This window comes from Nicotiana tabacum, chromosome 19 (genome assembly GCF_000715075.1).
Source record: "Nicotiana tabacum cultivar K326 chromosome 19, ASM71507v2, whole genome shotgun sequence".
Lineage (NCBI taxonomy): Eukaryota > Viridiplantae > Streptophyta > Magnoliopsida > Solanales > Solanaceae > Nicotiana > Nicotiana tabacum.
Genome location: NC_134098.1, coordinates 125,799,583 through 125,827,111, shown reverse-complemented (window position 1 = coordinate 125,827,111; position 27,529 = coordinate 125,799,583). Strand labels below are relative to the sequence as shown.

Here is a 27,529-nt window from a genome sequence, read left to right as displayed (position 1 = left end):
GATGAGTCACCAACTTCCAACCTTCATCATCCTCAGATTGATCGTCTTCAACTTTGTTATTCTCTAGTAATTCTTCATCTTTACTTTCTTTAAAACTACATAATTCGTCTAGACTGAATGAGCCAAATGTGATAGAGACTTAGTTTGCGCTTGCTTTCTCATCTTCAAGCACGATCTTCTTTCACGAGCCAAGTCCATAACTTTGTCCTTGAAGACAAAGCACTTCTCTAGAGGGTGGCTCACAAGTCGATGATATTTGCAGTAATTTGGGTCATCAATTTTCCCAGCTTCATTTGGTCGCTTCATCTCCGGAAGCTCAATGAGATTTAACTCGAGGAGTTCTTCAAAAATAGCTGGCACATCAGAATCCATAAATGGGTACTCTTTCTCTTGTATTTCTTTTAGAGTCAACTTTCCATTTGGCTTATCTTGAAAAGAAGTGGATTTCATACTCTTCTTCTTGCTCACCTTCGTCGTGAACTTTACAGGTGATGTGTTGACATTCATAGCTTCTTTATTTTCAGATTTTGGCACAAACTTGCTCCATTTTCTAACTTCTTGCTTGTCGTTCCCTTTGCGAGGTTCATAGATGGGCAGCCTTTCATTTCCAGCAGAGGCCATGCTCAATTCCATGTCATGGGCACGAGTTGCAAGTTCTTCAAATGTGCTAGGCTTGATACCTTGCAAGATGTAGCGCAATCCCCAATGCATGCCTTGGATGCACATCTCTATGCCAGAAGCTTCACTAAGCCTGTCTTTACAGTTGAGGCTTGCGTTCCTCCAATATTTGATAAAGTCGATAACTGGTTCACCCTTCCGTTTACGAGTATTTGTAAGTTCCACCATGCTCACAGTGCGCCTTATGCCATAAAAGCAATTGAGGAACTCTTGCTCTAGTTGATCCCAACTATCAATAGATCCCGCCTCGAGGTTTGTATACCAATCAAAAGCATTTCCTTTTAGCGAGTGGACAAACTGTTTGACAAGGTAATCTCCATAAGTCCCAACGTTGTTGCATATCTCAACGAAGTGCGCCACATGTTGCTTTGGATTGCCTTTACCATCAAACTATTGAAACTTTGGAGGTTGATAGCTAGCAGGCATCTTCAACATATCGATCCTTGCAGTGTAAGACTTTGCATATGTAAGGGAGGACTTGGCAGCAACTTCATACTTGTTCTTAATGATTCCTTCAATAAACTCCTTCAGTTGATCGATTGGAATCATCCATTCAGATATGACAGGGATAGCCTTGGCGGATGCTACTTGTCTTGAGGGAGAATCACTCTCTGGAACTTCTGGGAGCTTGCCAGGTGCGTGGGTGGATTCTTCTTCCATCAAGATTCCCACCCTATCTGTTAGCTTGTCGATTCTAGCATCTTGATTTTGCATGCACTTGGTTAAGCCAACGATTGCTTCCGTCAAGTTTGCCAACTGCTCTTCTACATATGAAGTGTTTGTCACCATGGCTTGAATGATTGTTGTAGATGATGGGGAGTAACATGGATTGTCACACAGATTGGTTCTCGAATGGCTCACACTATGCGGTGTAAGTGGGGAGGATCCATCACTTGAAGCATCATCATCTTCCTTCATAGCCGAGTTCTTGGATCCGGAGAGGTCAAGCAGAGCAAGAGTTTTCTCGATCTTTTTAGCAACATCGCTTCCTCCTTTGGGCACATTTGTGGAAGATCTTGCTCCTTTTGAGGACGAAGATTCGAAAATAAAACATGGGTTGATGCGGATGACACTTGGGGTGCTTGTTGTCCTAACGAGCTTGCTTTGCTCCTCGTAATTGGTCCAAAGCTTTCAAAGGTAACATCGAGGATACTTTCCACATCAGCATAGAACCTGGAATTAGCAGCCTTGGTGGAAGTTGAACTGGAGTTGATTTTCTTTGAAGCCATTTCAATATTCTTGAATTTTGATGATTGAAAAGTTGAGATGAGAGGTAGCTATTGTCCCATTAGGCATGCCAGAATTTGTAGACAATAAATTGCGTTAGGAAAATAATATAGACTGGAAAATATTGCAACAATCATAGTATTTGATTTCAAATAATTTGAGTGTACAATCTCTATGAATCCTCTGATTCTTCTTTTCAATAGTAAATAAATTCAAGGGCCTTTGAGCTTGATCTTGAATCTATATGTGTTTTCACGAACGATGATCTTGAATTCAACTAGTACGAACTTTGATTTGAACTTGTACTCCTTGAATCTTGACTTGTTCTTCGTTCTTGAGCTTGAACTTGATTTCTTGAGCTTGAAGTTGATTGCTTGAAGCTTGAAACTTGTAGAGAAATTTACGGCGTTTGATCCATGAGCTCTCTCTTGCTTCTTGTTATAACTTCTGGTGTCTTTTCTGAGTTACGAAGACCCCTATTTATAGTTGTGGGATGGAAAAGTTATGATAAGAACAAACTCTTTTTGACCAATGAGATTGAAGTGTGACAAGTCGCATTTGATTGGCTAGAACATGTCACTTGCACATGTGGCGCGACTTCATTGGCCTTTTAATGTGACTTGACATGCCTTGTCATTTTGACACATGGCGTGATCTTTTTAGCTCTTCCGGTTGACTTGGCACGCCATATCATTTGACACGTGGCACCAAACTGGGCCTCTAGGAAGATGGCATCTTAGGCTTAATGAAGTGAGCTCATCACTTTAGCCCAATTAAATGGGCTAGCCCAATGGATTAAGACTTATTTATTTAATCTATATATATTGGACTTATATAATTAATTCAATTATATTAATCCGATAAGTTTATTTGAACTAATATATCTTGAATATAAAATATAGTCCAAATTATTTTACGAATTTAATTTCAATAAATTTTATATGTCTACAAATGCCCCTACTTTAAGGCTTGTCAAGATGTAAACTTTAAAGACTAGGCTTGAAGTATTTACAAAAGTAATCGGTGCAAAAATCATGGCAAATATATAATTAGGCACAAAAATTTGACTGTTGCCATAACTATTCTGCAAGTTTTATCACCATGTTTTGCTTCAAAATTGGCCTAATATCAATGTCAAATGACTTCAATTTGATATACAATTTTCTAATACCAATCTTAATATGTTACAATAGTTAGATTCTAACTTAAACCTTCAAACATCAATCGATCCACTTTGTCTTCTTCGACAAGTTTTTTTTTTCAAGCTCAAACAAAATTCAAAAGTATTTTATAATTTTCTCTCATCAAACCAATCCAAATCACTAAATATAGACAACATAAGCTCAATATAACATTACTCACTCAATTTTAACCACAACATCACATCTTTTATTAATTTTTAATTTTAATTGTGTGCTCATAATTTATTAGAAGAAGAAGAAGGAAAGGAAGAAAGGAGGAGGACAAGAAGAGGCAAAAGGAGGAAGAAGAAGATGCAGAAGAAGGAGGAGGAAAAAAAAAGTTCGATGAAAGGCTAAAAAGCTAAGATTTTTTTAATAAGGTTAAAATATAAACGGTGGTCTTAAAGAGGGCAGAATAGCCTAATAAACATTTTTACTTGTCCAGTTTTATCATCCCGGTCCCGATACTCTACGAAATTTCATCCAGACACATGTAGTTTTTAAAACATATTATTTTAAACCCCTCCAGCCTCACGTGTTCTTCAAACACACGATGTGGATGATACATCATAATCCACATCAGATTTTTAATGACACATCATTCTTTTTTTACTTTAATTTCAAAATTTTATTTATTTTCCTTTTTTTCACTCCACTACTTCCCCACCCTTGACCACCTATCTCTATTTTACAGAGCAAAAATAACACCACAATTTTACCGCCTTTACCGGCTGCAACACTACGATGGACAACTAAAACCCACCATTTTCCAACTTTTCATCGTCTATCTCTTTTACAGAGATTTTTGTCAAACATCGGTGCTCACAATTTCAAATCCACCATGTAAATCACCTTGAACTCCTTTTACCACTGGAATTCCTCAATATTCCCATATGCTCACACAATTTTACATTGTATACTTCACCTAATTTCACAAAGACCTTCGTCAACCACTCTTCACCCTCCAAAATCACTCTTCACCAACACCTCACCATAAACTGCCCAAAAAATTCAATTTTCAGCTTATCTCATTAAATAAAATTCTACCATTAAATATCCGCTCCACCACCTAAGAATCCATTAGTCCTGAAATGATTGTTACCCAATCCAGATTCAATACTGGCAATAGACATAAATCTAATTCATCTCAAAAATTTTAATGGTGGTTGCTCTTCAAAAAAAATTTATTATATTTTTCTCAAATATTGACTGAAGGTTTGTGAAAATGGGGAGACCGAGATAACGGGAGAAAGAGAAAAGAGAATTGGAGGAGGGGAATAACGGAAAACGAATAAGGGGAGAAAGAGAAAAGAGAAATGGAGGAGGGGTGGCGAAAGAACAGGAAAGGGGAAGGGTAGAAAGAGAAAAAAAAATGGGGGTTGGGGTGGGAAAAGAAGAAAGAACAGAGATATTTTATTTTTTCTTATATTATTTTTTTGCCTTTTACTTTTACTTTTACTTTTTACTTTTTCTTCTTATTTTAATTATTTTTAGTCTAATTTTTTTTATGTTTACTCTCGTTATACGTGTGAAATTCACGTATTTTGTCGAACTCGGTCATGAATTTGCCACATATGCTTGGTCAACGGTCAGAGGGGTTTAAAGTAATGTGTTTTGAAAACTACGAGTGTCTGGATAAAAATTCGTAGAATATTGGGACCGAAATAACAAAGCGGGACAAGTAAAAGTGTTTATTAGGCTATTCAGCCTCTTAAAGAGGTCCATCAGTGTTATTTCTTGTTTAAAGAACTTCCCACGGGCCCAATATCAAGAATCAAATGGACGGGCCAAAGTTAAGCTGCAATTGAACGCGTAGAGAGGAATCCGTCAAAAAATGTGAGAACCCAAGCCCAAAACATCACCAAAAGTCAAAACCCAGACACGAGAGATTTTGTTGACGTATTTTTCATAGTAAACAACGATATATATATATATATATATACTGGGAAATACAACAGAAATGTGTTGATCGGAAGAATCAAAGTGATGGCGTCGCTTTCATCAGTATCGCTATCAGCGTCTTCATCAGAGACCTCAATCTTCCCGTCAACTAATCGGAAACTCGCTGTATTACCAACAGCTGTCCGTACTTTTCCGGTAAACTTTGAATCCATTTTCTTATATTTTTCCTGGCGAACCAAATTGAGCTATATGGTGCTCTCTATTTCCTCCTTTTATAATTTTTCTATTTATGAAGAAGTATATGATATTTACTTGAAAAAGTAAGTTATTTCAGACTGCACCAAGGAAATTGGTGTTCATAGACTGAATAATGTTATAATTTCAGTGATATAACAGTTGACTATCGTTCCTTCGGGGACAGCCGATAAAATTGGGACGATACAGAGAATAAGTAACTAATCATTTATTGTAGTTTGGAATGTGAGTGCTATTGTGTTTATGCAAAAAATTTTTAAAAAATTCAGAGGGGAAGAATGCGACGTGTATATATGTGCTTTTATTTAAGAGAGACAGTGCATGTGTATGTGTATATACGTGTGTATGTGTGTGTATGTTATATGTTCGTTGCTTGGTCTTAGCTGAGAATTTTTTTATGTTTGAACGATCTTAGTTTCCACTGACGCACTGATAAAAAGAACTTTTTTTGGGGTTAAATATGTGAAGGAAGACATCTAAATGTACCTTGATTATGATATACTGAACCGATGATCGATGTTACGTTTCTCTTCGTATGCCATGACATTTCCATGTCAAACAAGTATAGCATAAGTATTGGTAATTTGTGAACCCTTCGAAGTATACTTCTGGATACTTTTAAACATGACCATACCCCGAGTCATTGTAGGTTGTCTTGTAGGCTATGATCCAGAATTTATTTTTATTTTTCTTCCCTTTTTTTCCGAAATCGCTAATCTATTTGGTTGCGTGTTTCAAGTGAGTATAGGGGCTATGTCATAATTCCTCAACTTCATATCAGTGGTTCTATCTACAAACTACTAGGTACTAGTATCTTTAGTTTTCTGCCATTAATTTTCATTTTCAGATGAATAAGCACAGAACTTCCCAGTTATTGAGATTCTGTCAACCATTTTACCACCTAGGATTGGTCGCTTTTGTAGATGCCCAATAAAATGTGCAAAATTTGGTTGGAAGGAAGTTTTAACATAACATTGAACCTTTTCACGAAATATGTGATTTTTCATGTTTTGCACAATACACTAAGTGAAAATTTTATATACACATTTTATACTAATTGAAGAAGAAATTATCAAATCGCAAGCATAAGGTCAATAACTGGATCTGCTAAAATCAGTATTTAATTGAGTTGCTGAATGATTATATAAGTTAGTTATTTTAACCATGTTCTTCTGCTGTCACGCTTCTAAATCACCTCTGAGCTCCTTTCAAGACGTGTTCACCAGAAAAGATAATGGTAAAAAACTAGAAAGACGTATAAATTCGTTCCCCAGATGTGTCGAGGCGGTATTAGCATGCATGTCCTACATGCTACAGCACCAAACTGAAGTATCTCTTCTTCCTGAATTCTTAAATATGTTTAGTTGGATGAACTGGTTGACTAGATGAATCCAAACTGTTGGCAACATTTTCAGTTTGACTGATACTTCTTAGTAACTCTTTCATCTTCAAATCAGAAGAATCTGGTGAATCATGCTTTTAGCTTTGTCTTTTCGTAGCTCACTTTTCCTGCATTCTATAATAGTGTGGTTTAGTTGGGGAATTTATTGCATGCATCTTTTCTGGCCAATTCCATTGTGATGCCGAATATTTGTCTGGAGACTGATATACATTCTTTCAAAGGGACAGACAATAAAGAAAACCAGAACACGAATGATTTATGTGGCACATGTTCAACCTCCTGATGTCAACAGACCGCATTCTTCCATAAGGTCTACATCTTTCAATGTGGAAGGAACTCGAAACACTACTTCACTAGATGAAGAAGTTAAAGTTGACGCTTCGGGGATGGAGGTTTCCATAAAGTTGCCTTTGCCTTTGTTTGAGACTCAATCATCCAGTACTGATGCAGAAACTTATGATTCAGCCTCTCTTAGCATTGCTGTTATTGGGGCCACCGGTTTACTAGCTAGAACAAAAATCTTTCCAGCATTATTTGCTTTGTATTACAGTGGTCATCTTCCAGAGGTAGGTACATTGGATTAACTACAATTCTGCTCCTTTTTGACTTCTATGTATCTGTTGAAATTTCTATTCTGTCCAGTGTCCATAATATTCATATCTGATCCGAGTGGAACATAATTTCGTCTTAAGTTTTTGCTTGGTTGGTTGAGGGTTATAAATACAGTATGAAACTTATACCCAATAATCTGTTATAGCGATCCTTATTTTTATAGAAGACATATTTCTTTTGCCCCTTTCCTCATATGAGTAGGAAATGAGTTGTTAATGAACCAACTTGTTCAGAAACAAAGCTCCGCTTGTTTATGCTAGTTCAAAATTTATTTTTGTCTTTGTATGATTCATATCCCAGTCCCCACTATGTGGGATTACACTGGGTTTGTTGTTGTTGTTGATATGATTCATACAGATATATAGCTACTGAATATATTGTTAAACGATATAGCATTGACATAAAAATTCATATTTCCTTTACTACTTATTAATTTAGCAGTAATATAATAATAAGTCATAAAATACTAAAAGCACATATTTTTTTTGAGAAGGTAACATTTTATGTACATTTAAATAGACATCAGCACAAAGGTTGTGCAAATAAGGTGTTACAACAGGTAACCAAAAATCAAAAACCCAAATGAGACCTTAATCTTCTTGCAAAGAATCTAAACACATCTAGGATATCCTCGGGTTCCTCTATATATTCAGATTTATACCAAAAACTAAAAAGAAGAATACAATCCATCTTAATTTTCTGTAAAGAGCTACTCTTATCTTCAAAACATCTTGAATTCATCCAAACTGTCCTCCATATACTTGCAGGGATAATTTTCCAGGGGGATGGGGAGATAGACGAGGATGTCACGCACCGTATAGGAGTGGGGTGGATGAAATGGAGGTTAGCATCTGGAGTCCTGTGTGACAAGAAAGTGCCACCGAAACTCAAAGGCAAGTTCTATAGAGCGATGGTTAGACCGGCCATGTTGTATGGGGCTGAGTGTTGGGCAACCAAGAATTTCCATACCCAGAAGATGAAAGTGGCAGAAATGAGGATGTTGAGATGGATGTGCGGGCACAATAGGCTGGATAAGATTAGGAATGTAGATATTCGGGAGAAGGTGGGTGTGACTCCCATTGACGACAAGATGCGGGAAGCGAGGCTTAGATGGTTCGGGCACGTGCGGAGGAGAAGCATAGATGCCCCGGTTAGGAGGTGTGAGACGTTAGCATTGGCAGGTACGAGGAGAGGTAGAGGACGACCTAAGAAGTATTTGGGTGAGGTGATCAAGCAAGATATGGCGCGACTTCAGATCTACGAGGACATGGCTCTGGATAGGAAGGGGTGGCGGTCGAGCATTAGGGTTGTAGGTTAGGGTTGTTCCGGTGGGGGGGGGGGGAGGGGCTGGCCTGTTGTTGTTTCGCTGTGGGTTGTTAGTGGTTTATGTAGTTTCCTCACTATTTTCTATGGTAGTATTGTTGTTTATAGTATTGCTTTTACATCTATTTTTCTACTTCTTACGATGCTGTTAATATTTTTTTATCTTCTATTGTTGTCACTGACCTATTGTCTATTGTTTATTTTTCTTCTTCTCGAGCCCACGGTCTTTCGGAAACAGCCTCTCTACCCCTCTGGGGTAGGGGTAAGGTCTGCGTACACTCTACCCTCCCCAGACCCCACTTGTGGGATTATATTGGGTTGTTGTTGTTGTCGTGTTTGTTTCTGCTGCAATTTCCTTCTTTGTTCCAGCTTATCAAAACATCAGCAGGTCTACATTGCCCATCTGATGCCTCTGAGATTGATGAACGAATCTCATAGTTGACTAGTAACCCTGCAGTGTAAAAGCAGATGATTGATTGTCATTTGTCTCTGCATCCTGTCCATAGAAGTAGCAGCTTGAACAAAGTGGCATCCCCCTCTTCCTGAGATTATCCCGAGTCAAGACAGCTTCTCTGACCACCAAAAAAAGAGCACATATTTTATTATATATTTCTTACCAATGCAAAATATAATTTCTCGTTAGATCGTCTGTTAACTCAATTATTTCTTAATAATTGTTGCACCTTACAAGTCACATCAATTGGTTGTATCAGATTATAAATTTCTGAAAGTAACTGTTTGAAATATCTGTGACAGCTTGAGCTCTGCTTGTATAATTTTTTTATTGAGATCAAACATAGTAGCTTGATTAACATCTAGATGAACCTTTTGAGGTGGAGGGGTGGTGCCGTGCTTGTAACTGAACTAGTTGAAAGATGTATGAGGCTTTAGTTTCTACCACTTTGTGTGTTTAAGCTTTTGGGCTTTAGTTTCTACCACTTTGTTACATGGGCTTGTAATTTGGAGGCAAGTTACAACTGTTAGGATTAGAGCAAGCTTCATGGCAGCATGAGTGGACTCGTGTGCCACACCAAGTGCAATGATTGTGGGGCTTGACAAGGAGTCAGGGCTTCCATAAGTGAAGAGAACTGACCACATCATGAAGTTATGAAACAAATGAACTTGGTACTTTAACTTGGAAGTATATAATGGTTGGTAATTCCTTGTTCTGTTAGAATCATTTGAAGTAGATTCAAGCAAGAACAATTGAGGGACTTGAAATTTGAATCTTTCTGGATAACAAGCTAAGGTAGTCGAATAAAAAGATCAAGTTAATAGATTGAATTAGAATGTTTGAATTATCCTGCTAGTTACATCTGTTTTTATTTTATTTTTATATATATCATAGGAAGCATAACACTGGAAAGTTATATACAAATAAGGTTAACCTTCTAGGCTTACCAGCTTTTTGATGGCTGCAGAAATTTGTTATATATGGGTACTCGAGGAAAAATTTGACAGAAGAAGATCTGAGAGCCATAATAGCACCAACTTTAAGTTGCCGCATTGATCTCCAGTATGTTCCCCAACTTCCAAATGCATATATAAACATGTATCTTCGTTTTAGATATTTACCATGTATATCTATCTGTTTATATCATTTGAAACTTAAGAAATATGCACGCGCACACACACAGAGACAGAGCGCGAGTGCACACGAGGGAGGGACGGAAGGATTCTCTTCTAGATTTTGAGTTTTTAACTAAAACAATTCAGACTTTTGCACTTCAAAATTTAAGATATGTTTGCTAGAGCATCTGGAAGGCTAGTGAAGGAGTTATGAATGGTTAGATTAAAAAATGTTTTCTATAATGAAATTAGCATATCTTTTTATATTTGATCTTTTAGCATAAAAATTGTTCAACAGAAAATCATCCCCATTTCCATATCTTAAAATAAAATCTTTGCGTAAGATGATGTATTGTAACTTTATATAGTTACAATAAAGTTCTTTATGCAGAGAAAACTGTGAAGAAAAAATGGATGCGTTTCTCAAAAGAATATTCTATCTTAATGGAGGGTATGACAACCGAGAAGGAATGTCAAATCTCAATACTCTCATGGAAGAAGCTGAGGTAAGTACTACTGATGATTGTCCATTATAGCTGAAAAGATTTACTTGTGTGCGTAAGTGCTCCCAGTGTCCAATTCCATGTTATTGCTATTCCTGTCTTTAACAGCTCGTGTACCTTAGGGAAAGTTTGGAGCAAACAGAATATTTTACCTTTCTGTGCCTGAAGAAGCACTTATCGATGTAGCATCCTCTCTTGCTGAAAAGGCGCAAACCCAGAGGGGCTGGAATCGTGTAATAATTGAAAAACCCTTTGGTCTGGGTTCGTTTTCTTCTCATCAGTTAACTACCTCACTTCTTTCAAACTTTGAGGAAAAGCAATTATACAGGTTCGAAACGCATTTTGTGATATGTGTGAGACAAGAAGACTTTGCATTCTGAATTATTTACTGATCACTGTTTTACTTGCCTATCTTCCAGGATAGATCATCTTTTGGGAAGGAACACAATCGAAAATCTTGCGGTTCTAAGGTTCTCTAATCTAGTATTTATGCCATTATGGAATCGAAGTTACATACACAACATACAGGTTAGTTATAATTGTCTCTCAATTCACCTTAGTATTGGAACAACAGTTCCTCTTACCAGATTGTTACTGTTAGGGCATATACTATTAACCATACATTTAGATATAGTATATTCTAATAGTTATCATGGTTAAAAGTCTAAGTGGTAAATTGTTGGGATATATACTATTAACCATGGATTTGGTTTGGATATAATCTTTATTATGGAATAATTGTTTATTCATTTTAATAAAATTTTAAATAGATCATATATTCGTTTGCGTCTGTTACTTATATAGTAGATGATTTAGTGTATAGAGTTTAGCTTATACACGGAAGATTAAATCATCGGTTCTTATAAGTATAAAGATCATGTTCACAATCTAATGATGGAATTGGATAAACCATCAGGAATGATTGTAGCACAAGATTAAATATAATTTATCTTGATTATGAGAATAGTTTAATTCCGACTTCTTGTGCTAGTACATTTTGTATGTATTGAACGGACCAAGTAGAGATAAGTATTTTGTACTGACTTAATAAAATAACTTATCTAGCCACTAAACGTACTTATACTCTTAATCTTGATATAATTATTATTAGTCATGTATATTATTTATTATTTTGATTTATCAGAAGGCGAGATTCTTTTGTGGGACAATATGCCTGGTAAATTGGATAATGATGATATACATTGGTGAAGTAATAGTTAGTTGATGAAATTCATGTTTCGGTCTAGAGATTGATGATACACCTTTATGAAAACTTATAAGTTTTCATGTGTAAACCCTGCAGGTGGATTTTGTATCCGTCACATGAAATAAGTTAAGCGAAAGAACAACATACCCAGTATTATCCCACACCGTGGGGTCTGGGGAGGGTAGTGTATACACATACCTTACCCCTACCTTGTGAGGATAGAGAGGCTGTTTCCAATAGACCCTCGGCTTAGGAAAGCATAAGCACCACATTAATGAAAATATAGACTAGAAGGGACAGTACCAAAAAGCCATATAAAAGTAGAATAAAAACAACAAGATAGTAAGGTGATCAACAATGAAAGAAAACAACGGTTAGTCATAAAAACCTACTACCAACAGAAAGCGAGATTGCGTGCCAATACTACTGTTATGAACACTCTAGACTACCTACTCTACTACCCTAATCCTTGACCTCCATACCTTCCTATAAAGGGTCATGTCCTCGGTCAGCTGAAGTTGCGCCATGTTTTGCCTAATCACCTCTCCTCATTTCTTCTTTGGCCTACCTCTACCTCTCCGTAGGCCCTCCAATGTCAACCTCTCACACCTCCTCACCGGGGCGTCTGTGCTCCTCGTCCTCACATGACCAAACTACCTAAGCCGCGCTTCCCGCATCTTGTCCTCAATAGGGGCCACACCCACGTTGTCGCGAATAACCTCATTTCTGATCCTATCTAACCTGGTGTGCCCGCACATCCATCTCAACATCCTCATCTCTGCTACCTTTATCTTCCGGACATGAGCGATCTTGACTGGCCAACACTTAGCCCCATACAACATCGTTGGTCTGACCACCACTCTGTAGAACTTACCCTTAAGTTTCGGTGGCACCTTCTTGTCACACAAAACTCCGTAAACGAGTCTCCATTTCATCCATCCCGCCCCAATACGATGTGTGACATTTTCATCAATCTCCCCACCCCCCTGAATAATAGACCCAATGTACTTAAAACTTCCTCTCCTAGGGATGACCTGCGAGTCCAGCCTCACCTCCCCTTCCCCTCCTTGAGTCTCGCCACTAAACTTACACTCCAAGTATTCTGTCTTGGTCCTGCTCAACTTGAAACCTTTAGATTCCAGGGTTTACCTCCATACCTCTAATTGCGCATTCACACCTTCTCGCGTCTCGTCAATCAATACAATATCATTTGCAAATAGCATGCACCACAGTCCACAGCACCTCCCCTTGGATGTGGCGCGTCAATACGTCCATCACCAAAGCAAACAAAAAAGGGCTAAGTGCCGACCCCTGATACAACCCCATCATAACCGGAAAATGGTCCGAGTCCCCACCCACTGTCCTCACTCGGGTCTTTACTCCATCATACTTGTCCTTAATCAACCTAACGTAGGCAACAGGTACACCTCTAGCCTCCAAACATCTTCACAAAACCTCCCTCGGAACTTTATCGTACGCCTTTTCTAAGTCGATGAACACCATATGCAAGTCCTTCTTTCTCTCCCTATACTGCTCCATCAATCTCCTAACAAGGTGGATGACTTCTGTAGTCGAACGCCCCGGCATAAATCCAAACTGGTTCTCGAAAATAGACACACTCCTCCTCACCCTTAGCTCTACCACTCTCTCCCAGACTTTCATAGTATGGCTAAGCAGCTTGATACCCCGATAATTATTGCAATTTTGGATATCACCCTTGTTCTTGTATAATGGAACCATCGTGCTCCACCTCCACTCTTCGGGCATCTTCTTCGTTCTAAAAAATGACATTAAATAACCTAGTGAGCCACTCCAAGCCTGCCTTGCCCGCACTCTTCCAAAACTCCACCGGATTTCATCCGGCCCGATCGCTTTGTCCCTGCTCATCTTACGCATAGCCCCCTCAACTTCATAAACTCTAATACGCCTACAATACCTAAAGTCACAACGACTCTTGGGGAGTTCCAAATCACCCAGTACAATGCTCCTGTCCCCCTTCTCGTTCAAGAGACTATGGAAGTAGATTTGCCATCTCCGACGGTTAAACCCCTCATCCAACAAAATTCTACCTTCTTCGTTCTTGATGCACTTCACTTGGTCCAAGTCACGCGCCTTCCTTTCTCGCGCCTTGGCTAACCTGAACAACCTTTTATCCCCACCTCGGCCCTCGAGTTCCTCATACAAACGACTAAAAGCTGCAGTCTTGGCCACCGTAACTGCTAGCTTTGCCTTTTTCTTAGCCAACTTATAATGCTCCCTATTCGCCCTATTCTCCTCCTCGTCTACACTTTCCACTAGTTTCAGATACGCTGCTTTCTTGGTTTTCACTTTTCCTTGCACCTCTCCATTCCACCACCAGTCTCCCTTGTGACCACCAGAGTAACCCTTTGAGACCCCTAATACCTCTCCCGTGGCTTCCCTAATGCACTGCGCAGTCGTGGTCCACATATCGCTTGCGTCCCCACTACTCCTCCAAGCCCCCATAGCTACCCGCTTAACCCCTAACTCCCGCACTTTAGCTTCCGTCAAAGGCTCCCCACTTGATCCTATGTTGGCTATACATCGCCCTCTTCCTTCTCTTCCTCGTGATCTCAAGGTCCATGACCAGGAGCCTATGAAGGGTCGAGAGGTTCTCACTCGGGATGACCTTGCAATCCGTGCAAAGACCCCTATCGGACTTCCTGCAGGGTAAATAATCAATCTGAGTCTCGGCCACCGAACTCCGGAAGGTGACCAAGTGCTCCCTCTTCTTCGGGGAGACTCGAGTTTGCTATCACCAAATCAAATGCTCTAGCAAAGTCCAACAGAGACGTTCCTCCTCCGTTTCTATCTCCAAAACCAAAGCCACCATACACATCATCATACCCCCCAGACGCCGCTCCAATGTGGTCGTTGAAATCTTCTCCTATGAAAAGCTTCTTGGTATGCGGGATACCACGCATCATCTCATCCAAATCTTCCCAGAAACGCCTCTTGACTTTCTCATCCAAGCCTACTTGGGTGCGTACGCATTGATTATGTTCAAAGTAAAACCTCCAACAACTAACTTAATAGTCATCAGCCTGTCATTCACCTTCCTAACCTCCACCACTAGTTCACGGAGGTCCTTATCAACCAAGATACCTACCCCGTTCCTTCCCCCCACCCTCCCAAAATACCAAAGTATGAAACTGCCCACATTCCGCGCCTTATCTCCTACCCACCAAGTCTCCTGTACACAAGCTATATTAATCTTCCTTTTCTCGAAAATCTTCGCTAACTCTATAGATTTTCCAGCCAAAGTTCCTATGTTCCAAGACCCCACTCTCAGCCTAGTAGCACCCTTAGCCCTCTTACCCCTCTTACCCCCGTACCCCCTCCCCCACGCTGACACCTCCGAGGACAAGACCTTACCCTACCATCGTTCACCAAAGCCACTATAATCTACGAGTCACTACGCAAGCACTATCCCGAAAGTGGGGTCTTGGAACATAGTTAAGTGAAAGTCTAAAGAAAATAAGTTAAGCGAAAGTCTAAAGGAAATAATCAATAAATTAAATTGTCAGTAATTTAATTTATTTGATTAGTATCTGAAGCTTAACATGGGGAGTTAAATAAGGTTTAATGAAAGTATTTCGAAATTGAACTGAGGAGCGCAGTTACAAATTTTTAGTGGAATAATTCGTAATTTATTATGATAATATTAATTCGGATATTTCGAATTAAGTCCATAGTATGAAGCCTCGTTAATTAAATACTGCGGTCCCTACTGTGTCTGAATAATTAGGAATGAAATGAAATTCTATTTCTTGGTGGAAAAGGAAGACCCAACAGGTTTAGGGAAAGGTTTTAAACCCTAAAACTCGTGGCTATATAAAGGGGTCTTAATCCAAAAGGAATTGATGGCTTTTGATATACGGTTTTCCTAGGAGAAACTCGCCCACATGAGTTTTGCCAATTCCGAGTATTATTTGGGTCACACAACAGAACTCTCACTTGAAGGCTCTTTTCTCGATTGCGGTCACGGTTCAAGAGATAAGTATTGATTTTATGTTTGATTAAAATCTGTGATTATGTGTTGTCTATATTACATGCAAGTGATCCTGGCTATTTGCTTCTGCTGTTCATACATGTTTTCCATCAGTTACCAGTTCTCATCTCCTAGAAGTAGTCTTTATCTTTTATTTTTATCCTTCAGTTACACAGTAGATCTAAAGTTATCCTCTCATTTAGAGTATCCTGCAGTTAGTTTAGTTTGATAGTCTTTACGTTGAATAAGTCTCCTAATACAAGGAGTAGTCTTAGGTAAACTTGTGCTATTCAATATAGAATACGGTTTTTCCATCATTTCTTAAGTCTTTATATGGTATCTGAGCCTATAGAGCTCTAACGAGTACGATCTAATTCAATGGCCAACAATGGAAACAATCTCAGAGTTGTCAAGGCGGACAACACCTCTGGTACCAATACCATAGTTCAATTCAATCTCGCCTCCCAACTACCAATCAAACTTAGTGGTAGCCAAAATTTCGCGCCTTGGAAAGCTCAATTTTCCATGCTTATGCACGACCATAACCTTTATGATCACCTTGATGGATCTAGTCCGACTCCTAACCGTACTATCACCCTTGGCACAAACATATCCCCCAACCCGACCTACGCACCTTGGTTCCGTCAAGACTAACTCATTCAAAATGCCCTTATGGCTTCTGTTGAACCCACCATTGCCTCCACGGTCGCTGCGACAAACTCATCTAAGACGGCTTGAGACACCTTGCACACTGCTTATGCAAACAGGTCCCAAACCCGAATCTTTAGCCTGCGTGATCAACTTGCCCGGATTACCAAAGACTCTCGCTCCATTACCGAATATCTTCAAGCTATTCGGTCTCTTTCAGATGAACTAGCCACTGTTGGTGCCCCTGTGTCAAACTCCGAGCTCATTGTCAAAATCCTTAGCGGTCTTGGTCCTGAGTTTTGGGAGATCTCTGTTGCTATTCGCTCGTGTGACACCACTGTCACCTATGAAGAACTGTATGAAAAGTTGCTTGATCATGAACTCTTCGTTCGCCATGAAGAGTCTAAGAAAAATCCCAGTACAATCACTACTGCAGTTGCCACTCGCAACAAATACAACAACAATAATAACAATCGCCGCCATAACAACAATCAACAATGGCGCCAGAATATGCGCGCCAATGCTCCACCTCAATGGCAGCCCTCGAATAATACTTACACCAATGTTATTCGCTGTCAGTTATGCAACAAGTTTGGCCACGTCGCGAGCGTCTGCCTATCCAAGTCTCACAATCATTTTGCGGCCAAAGCCAACTACATATCTGGCTTCACCACTACAGCCAATCCGTGGATTGTAGTTTCTGGTGCCACTCACCATATCACCACTGCGCCGCATAATTTCCAAGAATATCATGGCAATGGGGACGTCTCTATGAGTGACGGTAACAAAATTCCCATAACTCATACTGGTTCCACTCAGTTAAAGGCATCAAATAATGTTTTTAAGCTTACTCACACTTTATGTGCCCCAACTATTAAACGTAATCTCATCTCTGTTTCTAAATTTTGTCAAGACAATCTATCCTCTGTTAAATTCTTTCCTTTTCGTTTTCTTGTGAAGGATCAGAAAACACGGGTACCACTGGTGTGCGGCCGGAATAAAATGGACTGTATGAATGGACCAATTCAACTCCACAAGTTCACATGTCCTCTACTACAGATTCCATGACGACTTGGCATCAAAGTCTGGGTCATCCATACTCTAGAGTTCTTAAGTACATTTTGAATAAATTTTCCCTTCCCTTCTCTGAGCGAGACAAATTACTTTTTTGTAATTCATGTTCGTCTAATAAAGCCCATCGACATCCGTTTCACAATTTGACTCTAAATAGCTTTAAACCTATTTAGTTTTTTTTAGTGATTTATGGGGACCCTTCCCAGTTTTATCTCTTGACAAAATATTGTATTACTGCTTGTTTGTTGATCAATTCATGAGATATACCCGGTAGTACAGCCTAAAAATAAAAGTGAAGTCAAAGAGCTTTTTCAAAACTTTCACCCTTTGGTAGAAAAACACTTCGATACCAATATTTTATCATTTTACACTGATGGTGGAGGAGAATATAAAAGTCTTGATCCCTATCTCTCTTCATGGTATCGAACATCTCTCTACCCCACCCTATACGCCTCAAAGAGTTGCTCTTGCAGAGCGATGACATCGACAAATCATCGAAATTGCAAGAACACTACTTCACGAGCCTTCACTTCCACCAATTCTTTGGTCATTTGCATGCCATCATGCTGTTTATCTGATTAATCGCCTTCCAACGTCTCTTTTAAATAATGTCTCCATTTCAAAAATTATTTGGTGAAATACCAACTATGACTCACTTAAAATTTTTGGGTGTTTATGTTATCCGTGGCTAAAATCTTATTCGAAAAATAAACTTGAACCAAAGTCCGCACCATGTGTCTATCTAGGTTTTTCTCTAAATCATCACCAGTGTTTTGATCCAGGTTCCTCTAAAATTTTTCTATCTCGCGATGTGCAATTTTTTGAGAATGTTTTTCCCTTTAAAAATTTTTTCTCTAATATTGCACTAAAATCACATCATCTGGAATGTCATAAACTTGTACATAAAGAGGCTTTTAAATCCACCCCTATACTTTTCATAATTTCGGAATTGCCCCATTCTATTTTAATACCCACAAACAACAGTAATAGAGAGTCCAATTCCTCTTCTTCAACAGAGTCCCCCTCCCATCCATCTCCTACACCACAAACTCATCCCTCCATGATTTTCGGCGACACACCAACGACATCAGTGGAATCAGGCTCGTCACAGACTTCTGCTTCAGGTAAGTCTCCATCTCTCTCCAATTTCTTATCCCCCCAAGATTCCCGCTGCCCAGCCCCACCTTCCCATGTACCTTCTTCTTCTTCCTCTCCTGCAAATTCACCTCTAAAAGTGCCCAATACATTATCAAGTCCGTCGCCCCCTCCCTAGTCTATCGACGCTGCTCTGCCAACCAAAATTCACCAGCAAATATGCTTCTTCAAGCATCTACCATCATGCCACTTTCAGAACTACTTGCTAATCCATCTCCACCTCCCTGCCCCACACCCCCAAATCGCATTATCACCAGGTCCCAAAATAATATTCATAAGCCAAAACAAATTTTTGACTCCCTATCTCACCTCAATCCCATCATCACACCCAGGGGCGGCTCAAGTGCATGTGGGGCTTAAAGATTTAATGTGAGGCCTAAGTATTTATAAGAACGTTATAATTTATATTTTTATTTGAAATTTATTCTTCTAGCTTTTTGAGATGCAAAGTTGTTAATAATTTTTTTATAATCGATTTTTTCTAATAATTCCTTTCAATTGATAATATAGCCAAGCCATTTAATCTTTCTTGAGACATTGTTGATCTTAGGTAAGATTTTATCAATTTTAATTTTGAAAAACTTCTTTCTGCTTAAGCAACTGTTAACATTATTCTATAAGCAATATAAGCATTTGGGAAAAGAATCAAGTCTTTTTATTTGATTGAGTATATCGATTAGAGTATTATCTTTTACTTGTACTATTTCCCTTTAACACTTTTAATTCTGAAAATAAGTCTAAACCATCAATATCAGAGTGACTGTTATGTTTTAAGGAACACTCAAGGTTAAGTCAATATTTTTTCAAATTCTCGTTATCTAATGATCTCAATTTTTTACCACTAAATAGGTAACCAAAGATATTTTCATATACTTCAAACTGTTCAAATATGTTTTGAAGTGAAAAATGGCTTGATCTACTATGTATAAGAAGTAATCAACTCTAAAAGATCCTTCAAGAGACTTTGTGATTTCATTATCAACATTCTCAACAAATTGTTTCTTTCTATACATTACACGTTTATTATGAAATTTGGGTTCTATATTCATCTCAAATGCAATTTCCTTAGCTGAAATCATAGCATTTGTAAATCCTTCTTCTCTATATTTTTTTAAAAAAAATATATTAGACCTCTTAGTTGATTTATCGCAACATCAATATGCATATCTTTTGATTGTAAACTTTTACTAACTAAATTAACAGTCATTACCAAATAGTCGTGTCCAATAAAAACTCAAAATTTTCAAGCTCATATGTTGCTAAACAACTCGCTTCACTTTTTGTTTTTGGATCCTCACTAACTTCTACTAATTTTATTAAAGCAGCTCTTATTTGTGGAGCCTGAAATCTTATTGCCTTAATACTTTCAATACGACTTTCCCAACGTGTTTGTGATAATGATTTAAGAGTAAGACTGAGCACTCTATCTTTTAAAATTTTCCACCACTTAGTGGAAGAAGAAAACAGTGAATATATACGTTGTACTACTCCAAAAATGATATAGCTTTCGTACAAGAATTAGCCATGTCGCAAAGTACCAAATTTAGATTATGACAACCACATGGTGTAGTCTTTTCTGCACTCCTTGGTGTTTTCCCTTCATATTGGATCCGTTATCATATCCTTGTCCTCTTAAATTATCAATATCAAGTCCAATATTTTTTATTTCATCTAGAATAACTTCAAAAAGACCTTTTCCACTTGTATCATCCACTTTTAAAAATTTCAAAAAAATATTCAGTACTCCCTCCGTTTCAATTTATGTGAACCTGTTTGACTGGGTACGGAGTTTTAGAAAAATTGAAGACTTTTGAAATTTGTGGTCCTAAACAAGTCAAAAAGGGGCCAGCGTATTTGTGTGGTTATAAAAGCATCTCATTAAGGGTAGAATTGAAAGTTTAACAAAATTGTTTCCAAATTTAGAAAGGGGTCATTCTTTTTGGAACGGACCAAAAAGGAAATAGGTTCACATACACTGGAACGGAGGGAGTAATTTTTATTGGAATTGATAAAATATCCACAGTTCGCAATATAAAAGACATTTGTTCTTGATGACTTGTATCTGGGGTGTAATCAAGTATGATTGAGAAATACTTTGTTTCTATAAACTTTTCAATAATATTATTCTTATTTTCACTTGCCAATAAATTTATCAATTCATTTTGTATATTATGTCCGAGGTAATGATTTTGAATTTCATCATGTTTAATTCGCCGAATATGTTCTTGCATGATAGGATCAAATTCTGCAATCATTTCAATAAGACTTCAAAAAAATCCGTTGTTTTCCTGATAGATCTTTTCATTTTTTCCCCTAATGCCAAATTATTTTTACCAAGAGTTTTTATGACGACAATAATTCTTGACAATACATTCTGCCCATGCTCTCTATCTCTATTGATTTGGTCTTGCATATCTTTATCAATTGTTTTATTTTTGCACAATCTCATTTCTAAGTCAATCCATGCACTCATATTAATAATGTTCGTTCGTTGTTTCATGAGTTTTAAGCTTAGTACTAAGATTTTTCCAATCTCTACTACTTTCACTAGCTAGTTTACTAATACTAGCACTAGAATTTGTATTAAACAACTTGCAACAAAAACAAAATACTCTATCAAAATCTTTGGAATAAACTAACCATCTTCTTTCATGTCTTTCCCTATTTGCTAATTTTTGAAAATAATGTGTAGAAGAAAAGTGCCTTAAGAATTTATCCTTTGGAAAATCTATGTCAGTAATTCTTGTTGGTCCCTTTTCTACTAATAAATCTCTCAACTTTGTATCAACATTAGTCCATTAACTAAGATCATCTATATTTTTAGGAATGCTATTATTTAATTCATTTATTAGTTCTTGATTTTCTTGAGAATCTTCGTCAGATTTCTCATAAACCTCTTCTTCTTCAATTTGTATTTTGTTATCATCTGACTCAACTAAGTTAGTGACTTGTTCATCTACAGAACATTCTCCTACATTTTTCGATTTAGTTTTTTCATTGTTTGTCAAAAATTTGTCAAGAGCTCCTTTTTGAGATTTTATTAAATTTTCAACTTTTTTTTCTTTTGGAGTTTTGAATAACCGGATGCATATTTTCTTGTTGACATATTTATATTCTAAAAAAAAAAAATTAAACAATATGTATGGAGTAAAATTAATAAAATAATAAATAACAAATAAAAATAATACTAGAAAGTTAGAATGATATTACCCAATGACTGATTCAAGAAGTTTGAAGACTTTGATTCCAAAATATCTAGTTATTGGCTTGTTGCTTGTCTGCTTCTAAATTTTTGCTCTAAATCTTGAAAAACTATACTATATTTTTTATAGAGCAATAGAAATATAGAACTATTGGAAGCTTAAAAATATTATTGAACACTTGAACTAATAAAATCTTGGAGAAAGAAGATGAATAATAAAATTTTGGAGAAAGAAAAAAATCTAGGAAAAAGAAGGTGAGCAAGAATAAATAGAAAGGAGAAGGTATGTCTCATGTCAATTAGAATATGAAGAGTGAAATACTAAAATTGAAACGTTGGGAGGAGGAGTAAAAAGTAGAATTGTCAAATCAAATCAAATTGAAAACTATTCATCTACTATTTTTAAGTAAGTCAAATCTTTACTTTATTAACATATCTACAAGGTTTTCTTTCTCTTTATATGAAACATACAAAAGTACTATATATATATATTTTAAATACCTATAAACCTATAAAATACTCCCTCCGTTTCAATTTATGTGAACCCATTTGACTGGGCACGGAGTTTAAGAAAAGAGAGAAGACTTTTGAACTTGTAGTGTAAAATGAGGCACACATATTTTGTGTGGCTATAAATCATTGCATAAAGGTAAATTGTTTCCAAAGATGGAAAGAGGTCATTCTTTTTGGCACAGACTAAAAAGGAAATAGGTTCACATAAATTAAAACGGAGAGAGTATATATTATTCCTAAAGCACAAGCCTTACCCCTTATACTGTTAGAGCCAGCCCTGATCACACCTCATACCTTCAAACAAGCCCAGAAACATCCCGAGTGGAGAGCAGTAATGAAACACAAATTTGATGCCTTACTGAATAACAGTATCTGGGAATTAGTTCCGGATGATCGATCTAAAAATGTTGTTTCTTGCAAGTGGCTTTTCAGGATTAAAAGGAAGGCGGATGGTTCAGATGATCGCTATAAAGCAAGATTGGTTGCGAAAGGATTCACTCAAAGGCATGGTATTGGCGAAAGGATTCACTCAGAGGCATGGTGTTGACTTCCTTTCGACTTTCAGTCCGGTGGTCAAATCCACTACCGTGCGAATCATTCTTGTTGTTGCCCTTCGGTTTCACTGGCCTCTCCGTCAACTCGACGTTAACCATGCATTTCTTCAAGGCGACCTTGAAGAGGAGGTGTAGATTATGCAACCTCCGGGCTTTACTTGTGATAATTATCCGACCCATATCTGTAAGTTGCGCAAGGCAATTTATGGCCTGACGCAAGCGCCTCGGGCTTGGTATAATGCACTCAAAGGCCATCTTTTCTCAATGGGATTTGTCAAGATTGAATGTGATAACTCCTTATTCATTAGGCACAACGATGCTGGAATCATGTTTGTTTTGGTGTATATTTTCGACATCATAGTTACCGGCAGTAATCCTATCACTGTGAATGAGGTTATAGCTTCTCTTGCCTCTGGTGTTGAGGTGATTCGAAGTTCTGATGAAATTGTTCTATCTCAAGCCAATTATGTCAATGAGATCCTAAGTGATGAATTGATGTCTGACTGCAAGAGTGCGAAAACACCAATGAGTGCCTCCGAGTTGCTCAAACTCAATGATGGGGCTCAGGTAACAGATGCAACTCGCTATCGCCGAGTCCTAGGCAGATTTCAATAGTTATCTTTTACGAGGTCGGACATTGCCTATGCAGTCAGTAAACTGTCCCAGTTTATGCGATCACCATTTGATCTTCATTGGAAGGCTGTGAAACGTGTTCTCAGGTACCTTCGTGGTACACTTCAATTTGGCCTGCGCGTGTCCCCAAAGTTTGACTTTAATTTGCACATGTATTCTGATGCCGTCTGGGCTGGAGATCTCACTGACAGATCCTCAACATCTGGTTATATTTTGTTTCTTGGCCAAAACCCTATCAGCTGGTCCTCGAAAAAGCAGAAGACTGTAGCTCGCTCATCAACTGAAGCCGAATATAGAGTTGTTGCCAATGCCCTTGCTGAACTACTACTACAACAACAACAACCCAGTATAATCCCACTAGTGGGGTATGGGGAGGGTAGTGTGTACGCAGACCTTACCCCTACCCTGGGGTAGAGAGGCTGTTTCCGATAGACCCTCGGCTCCCTCCCTCCAAGAACTCCCCACCTTCCTCTTGGGGTGACTCGAACTCACAACCTCTTGGTTGGAAGTGGAGGGTGCTCACCACTAGAGCAACCCACTCTTGTCCCCTTGCTGAACTACTGTGGGTTAGAAACCTATTGCTTGTGAAGCTCCCTGTCACAGATATCCCTACAATTTACTGTGACAACATTGGTGTCACTTACCTAAGCAAGAATCCAGTCCTTCATAGTAGCATGAAACATGTTGTGGTGGATTTTCATTTTGTGCGCAACCTTGTTGAAGAAGGGCTGATTCGAGTTGTTCATGTTCATTCCGCTGACCAACTTGCTGATACGCTCACCAAAGCCCTTGCCAAGCCAGCCTTTGACCGGAATCTATTCATGTTAGGCTTAGTGACACATAGCTTAACTTGAGGGGGGCGTATTGGAACAGCAGTTCCTCTTACCAGATTGTTACCAGTTTTCATCTACTAGATGTAGTCTTTATCTTTTATGTTTATCCTTTTAGTTACACAGTAGATCTAAAGTTATCCTCTCATTTAGAGTATCTTTCAGTTAGTTTATTTTGATAGTCTTTACGTCGAAGAAGTATCCTAATACAAGGAGTAGTCTTAGGTAAACTTGTATATATACTCAGCTTGCTATTCAATACAGAATACGGTTTTTCCATCATTTCTTAAGTCTTTATACTTGGCGATAGTGCTAGAAGTCTTAATTTATCACTGACCATATTTTTCAGATCACTTTTTCTGAAGAGTTAGGCGTGCAGACCTCAGCAAGGTAGCCAAGGTTTCAGTAAACTTATGTAGGTTACAAGTATGTGGTCCTAATCCTCACCCTCTTCTTTTTTCCTCCTCCACTTAATAGATATCCTAATGGCTATGGGATTTTAGGAGATGTTGTACACAGTCACATCTTTCAGACAGTGTCCTTGCTTGCTATGGAGCCGCCTGTCACCCTTGACGGTGAAGATATTCGTTATGAGAAGGTATATAACCTCTATTCTCTATTTGTTACAAAACAATTTCAGTAATTCTTGTTGAAATTGGTGATAAGCCTTTACTCCTTAGGTCAAGGTTTTGAAATCAATTCGAAAACTGGAGTCATCTGATGTAATTCTTGGGCATTACGAAGCTGATTCTGGAAGTAACTTCAGGGATAAGAACAACCCAATGCCCACATATTTTGGTGCTGTTTTATACGTTGATAATGCACGGTGGGATGGTGTGCCCTTTCTTATTAAGGCGGGCAGGGGGCTCAAAAAGAACAGGTGTGGCTGCTGCTCCCTAGTTGAATATCTGTATTTAACTGCCAACTATTTGAAATATCAAATCCTACTGCATAAACGCAGAGGAGGTGAATCCTTTTCACATTATCTTAAAAGTTTTGATGCATATCTGCATTGCGCATGCTGTTATGATAGTTTCTACATGTTCCATTCAAACTATTTATATCTGTCTCAGAATGCTAGAATTCGATGCATGCTTTAGATTGTCATCAAATATGTCTCTTTTCTTTTTTTCCTAAATTATCCTTAATGATGTGTTGCAGAGTCGAAATTCGTATACAATTTCGTCGTGTTCCTGGAAACCTTTATCATAAAGATGGAGAGCATATGCAAAATCTTGACACTAATGAGCTAATTCTGCGTGATGTGCCTGATGAGGCCATTCTCGTCAGAATCAATAATAAAATTCCAGGATTAGGCATGAATTTGGAGGCTTCTGAGTTGAACTTGCTTTATAAGGACAAGTAATGTTTTCTGTTTTCTTATTTTAATAGCTATAATAGGATCTCCATTTCCGTGTTTTTTATGGTTTCCCTTGGTTTGATGCATTAGGTACAACGTTGAGATAACCGATTCTTATGAGCAACTTCTTCACGATGTAATAGATGGAGACAACCATCTATTCATGAGAAGTGATGAGGTTGAAGCTGCGTGGAATATTTTATCTCCAGTTTTAAGTGAGTTGGACAACAACAATGTAACACTTGAACGATACAACTTCGGTAGCAAAGGTCCAGATAAAGCTGCTAATCTCTGGGCTAAACATGGGGTCCAGTGGTTGGCTGATTAGCAAATTTCCTATCAAACCATCATACAAAATTGAAATTCATAAAGAAAGAACTATTTGAAATCCACTCTCTCCATACTTGGTCTTCATGGTCATTGATTGAGATGGAATCAGTGTCAAAGATTTGCACACCTGTTACACACTACAGAAAAATTCAGACTATTCTTCTTCTTTTTTCTGTCATGTGGATATGACATTACACTAGAATTTGAAAGATGGGTCGGCATTGTTGTCGCCGCTTGTTTGTTTGTTTTGGTTTCTGTTTAATTGATGAGGTAATGTGATTATGTGAAGCTGGTGGCATAGTGACATTGGTGAACTAACCATTTTGCTGATTGCCTCCCATCTTCAGCTCTTTGACGGTGGATATTTGCTTTTGTTTAAACTTGTCATCGATATATTTGGTTGTTAATCTAGTCAATAAATCATTTTACTATAGGAATTGATCATCTCAGGGAAATCGATATGAAAATAAAGGATTAAATCTGGGCATGTCACGATGTCATAAAACAGGAGCTATAGTGCAAATATTGTATGAGTATCACACTGTCCCAAGTTGATTGTCATACTTTCTAGGGTGTATTCTGTCTGTCTTATATCTATTTGCAAAAAAAAAACAAAAAGTCCTTATAATAATTCAATATTTGTTTAAACTAAAGGGTTAAATCGGGACATGTGATTGGATTGTGCTTTTGCTTTTAGATATAAGCAGTAGAATATAGCTTTACTCTGCTTAGGCTAGCGTCTTAACCAATTTTAAGAACTTTCTGCACAAACCCAATTATTTATATGCAACTAAATAATTTCACCGCAGAACTATTAATGGTATTATCCAGTATTTGGAGTTTTTCATCACTTAAGTTCGAAATTGAAAGGAATTTTGTTATTCTTTTCTTTAAAAATATAAATAGCCTTCGCTTTGAAGTCCCAACAACTACCCTAGGGAAGGAGCTGCTAACAACAGACATAAATATAAGCCACCGAAACTTTTATAAGCCTTCCCTTTACTCTCTCCTCTTTCCAAAAGCACAAGAAAAGAAAAAGAAAAAACAATTGTTAAAAAAACAAATGCTAGATTAGAGTAATACAGATGTGTTTCAATTTAGCTGCTCACTTTCACTTGACATAACGATAAAGATAAAACGTTAGGAAAAATAAGTTTTTTAGCATATCTTTGGAATTGGAATATATGTGGTAACAGATCTAGACTTTTTGTCTGTTGAAAAGGACTAGTCCATCAACGGAAAAATTTGAACTGACAATAGTGAATAGCTAAAAAGGAAAGTATCGTAAAACTTACTATAGTACAAAAGATGTGTAGCATTTGAAATAGTTGTCGAGATGTAAAATAAGTAGAAATAAGCCTG

General features: G+C 37.9%; 1 protein-coding gene across 2 annotated transcripts; it reads left to right on the top strand.

The window, feature by feature from the left end:
- Positions 1-5,016: 5,016 nt before the first annotated feature.
- On the top strand, positions 5,017-26,529 carry LOC107795692 (inactive glucose-6-phosphate 1-dehydrogenase 4, chloroplastic-like). 2 transcript variants are annotated; one of them, XM_075238577.1, is made up of 11 exons: positions 5,017-5,183; positions 6,867-7,211; positions 10,002-10,096; positions 10,541-10,655; positions 10,775-10,980; positions 11,072-11,180; positions 24,827-24,867; positions 24,955-25,075; positions 25,158-25,357; positions 25,639-25,839; positions 25,928-26,529. In XM_075238577.1, the coding sequence occupies exons 1-11, from the start codon at positions 5,073-5,075 to the stop codon at positions 26,163-26,165; spliced, it is 1,782 nt and encodes a 593-aa protein (XP_075094678.1). In that variant the 5' UTR covers positions 5,017-5,072; the 3' UTR covers positions 26,166-26,529. The 2 variants fall into 2 exon arrangements, with proteins under 2 accessions (XP_075094678.1, XP_075094677.1); XM_075238576.1 differs by having other exon boundaries at positions 5,021-5,183; positions 6,873-7,211.
- Positions 26,530-27,529: the final 1,000 nt, after the last annotated feature.

Coding starts and splice junctions, on each gene's coding strand:
- LOC107795692 (XM_075238577.1), top strand. CDS start 5,073: ATGGCGTCGCTTTCATCAGTATCGCTATCAGCGTCTTCATCAGAGACC. Junction 7,212..10,001: donor ACAGTGGTCATCTTCCAGAG/GTAGGTACATTG, acceptor TGATGGCTGCAG/AAATTTGTTATATATGGGTA. Junction 10,097..10,540: donor AGTTGCCGCATTGATCTCCA/GTATGTTCCCCA, acceptor TTCTTTATGCAG/AGAAAACTGTGAAGAAAAAA.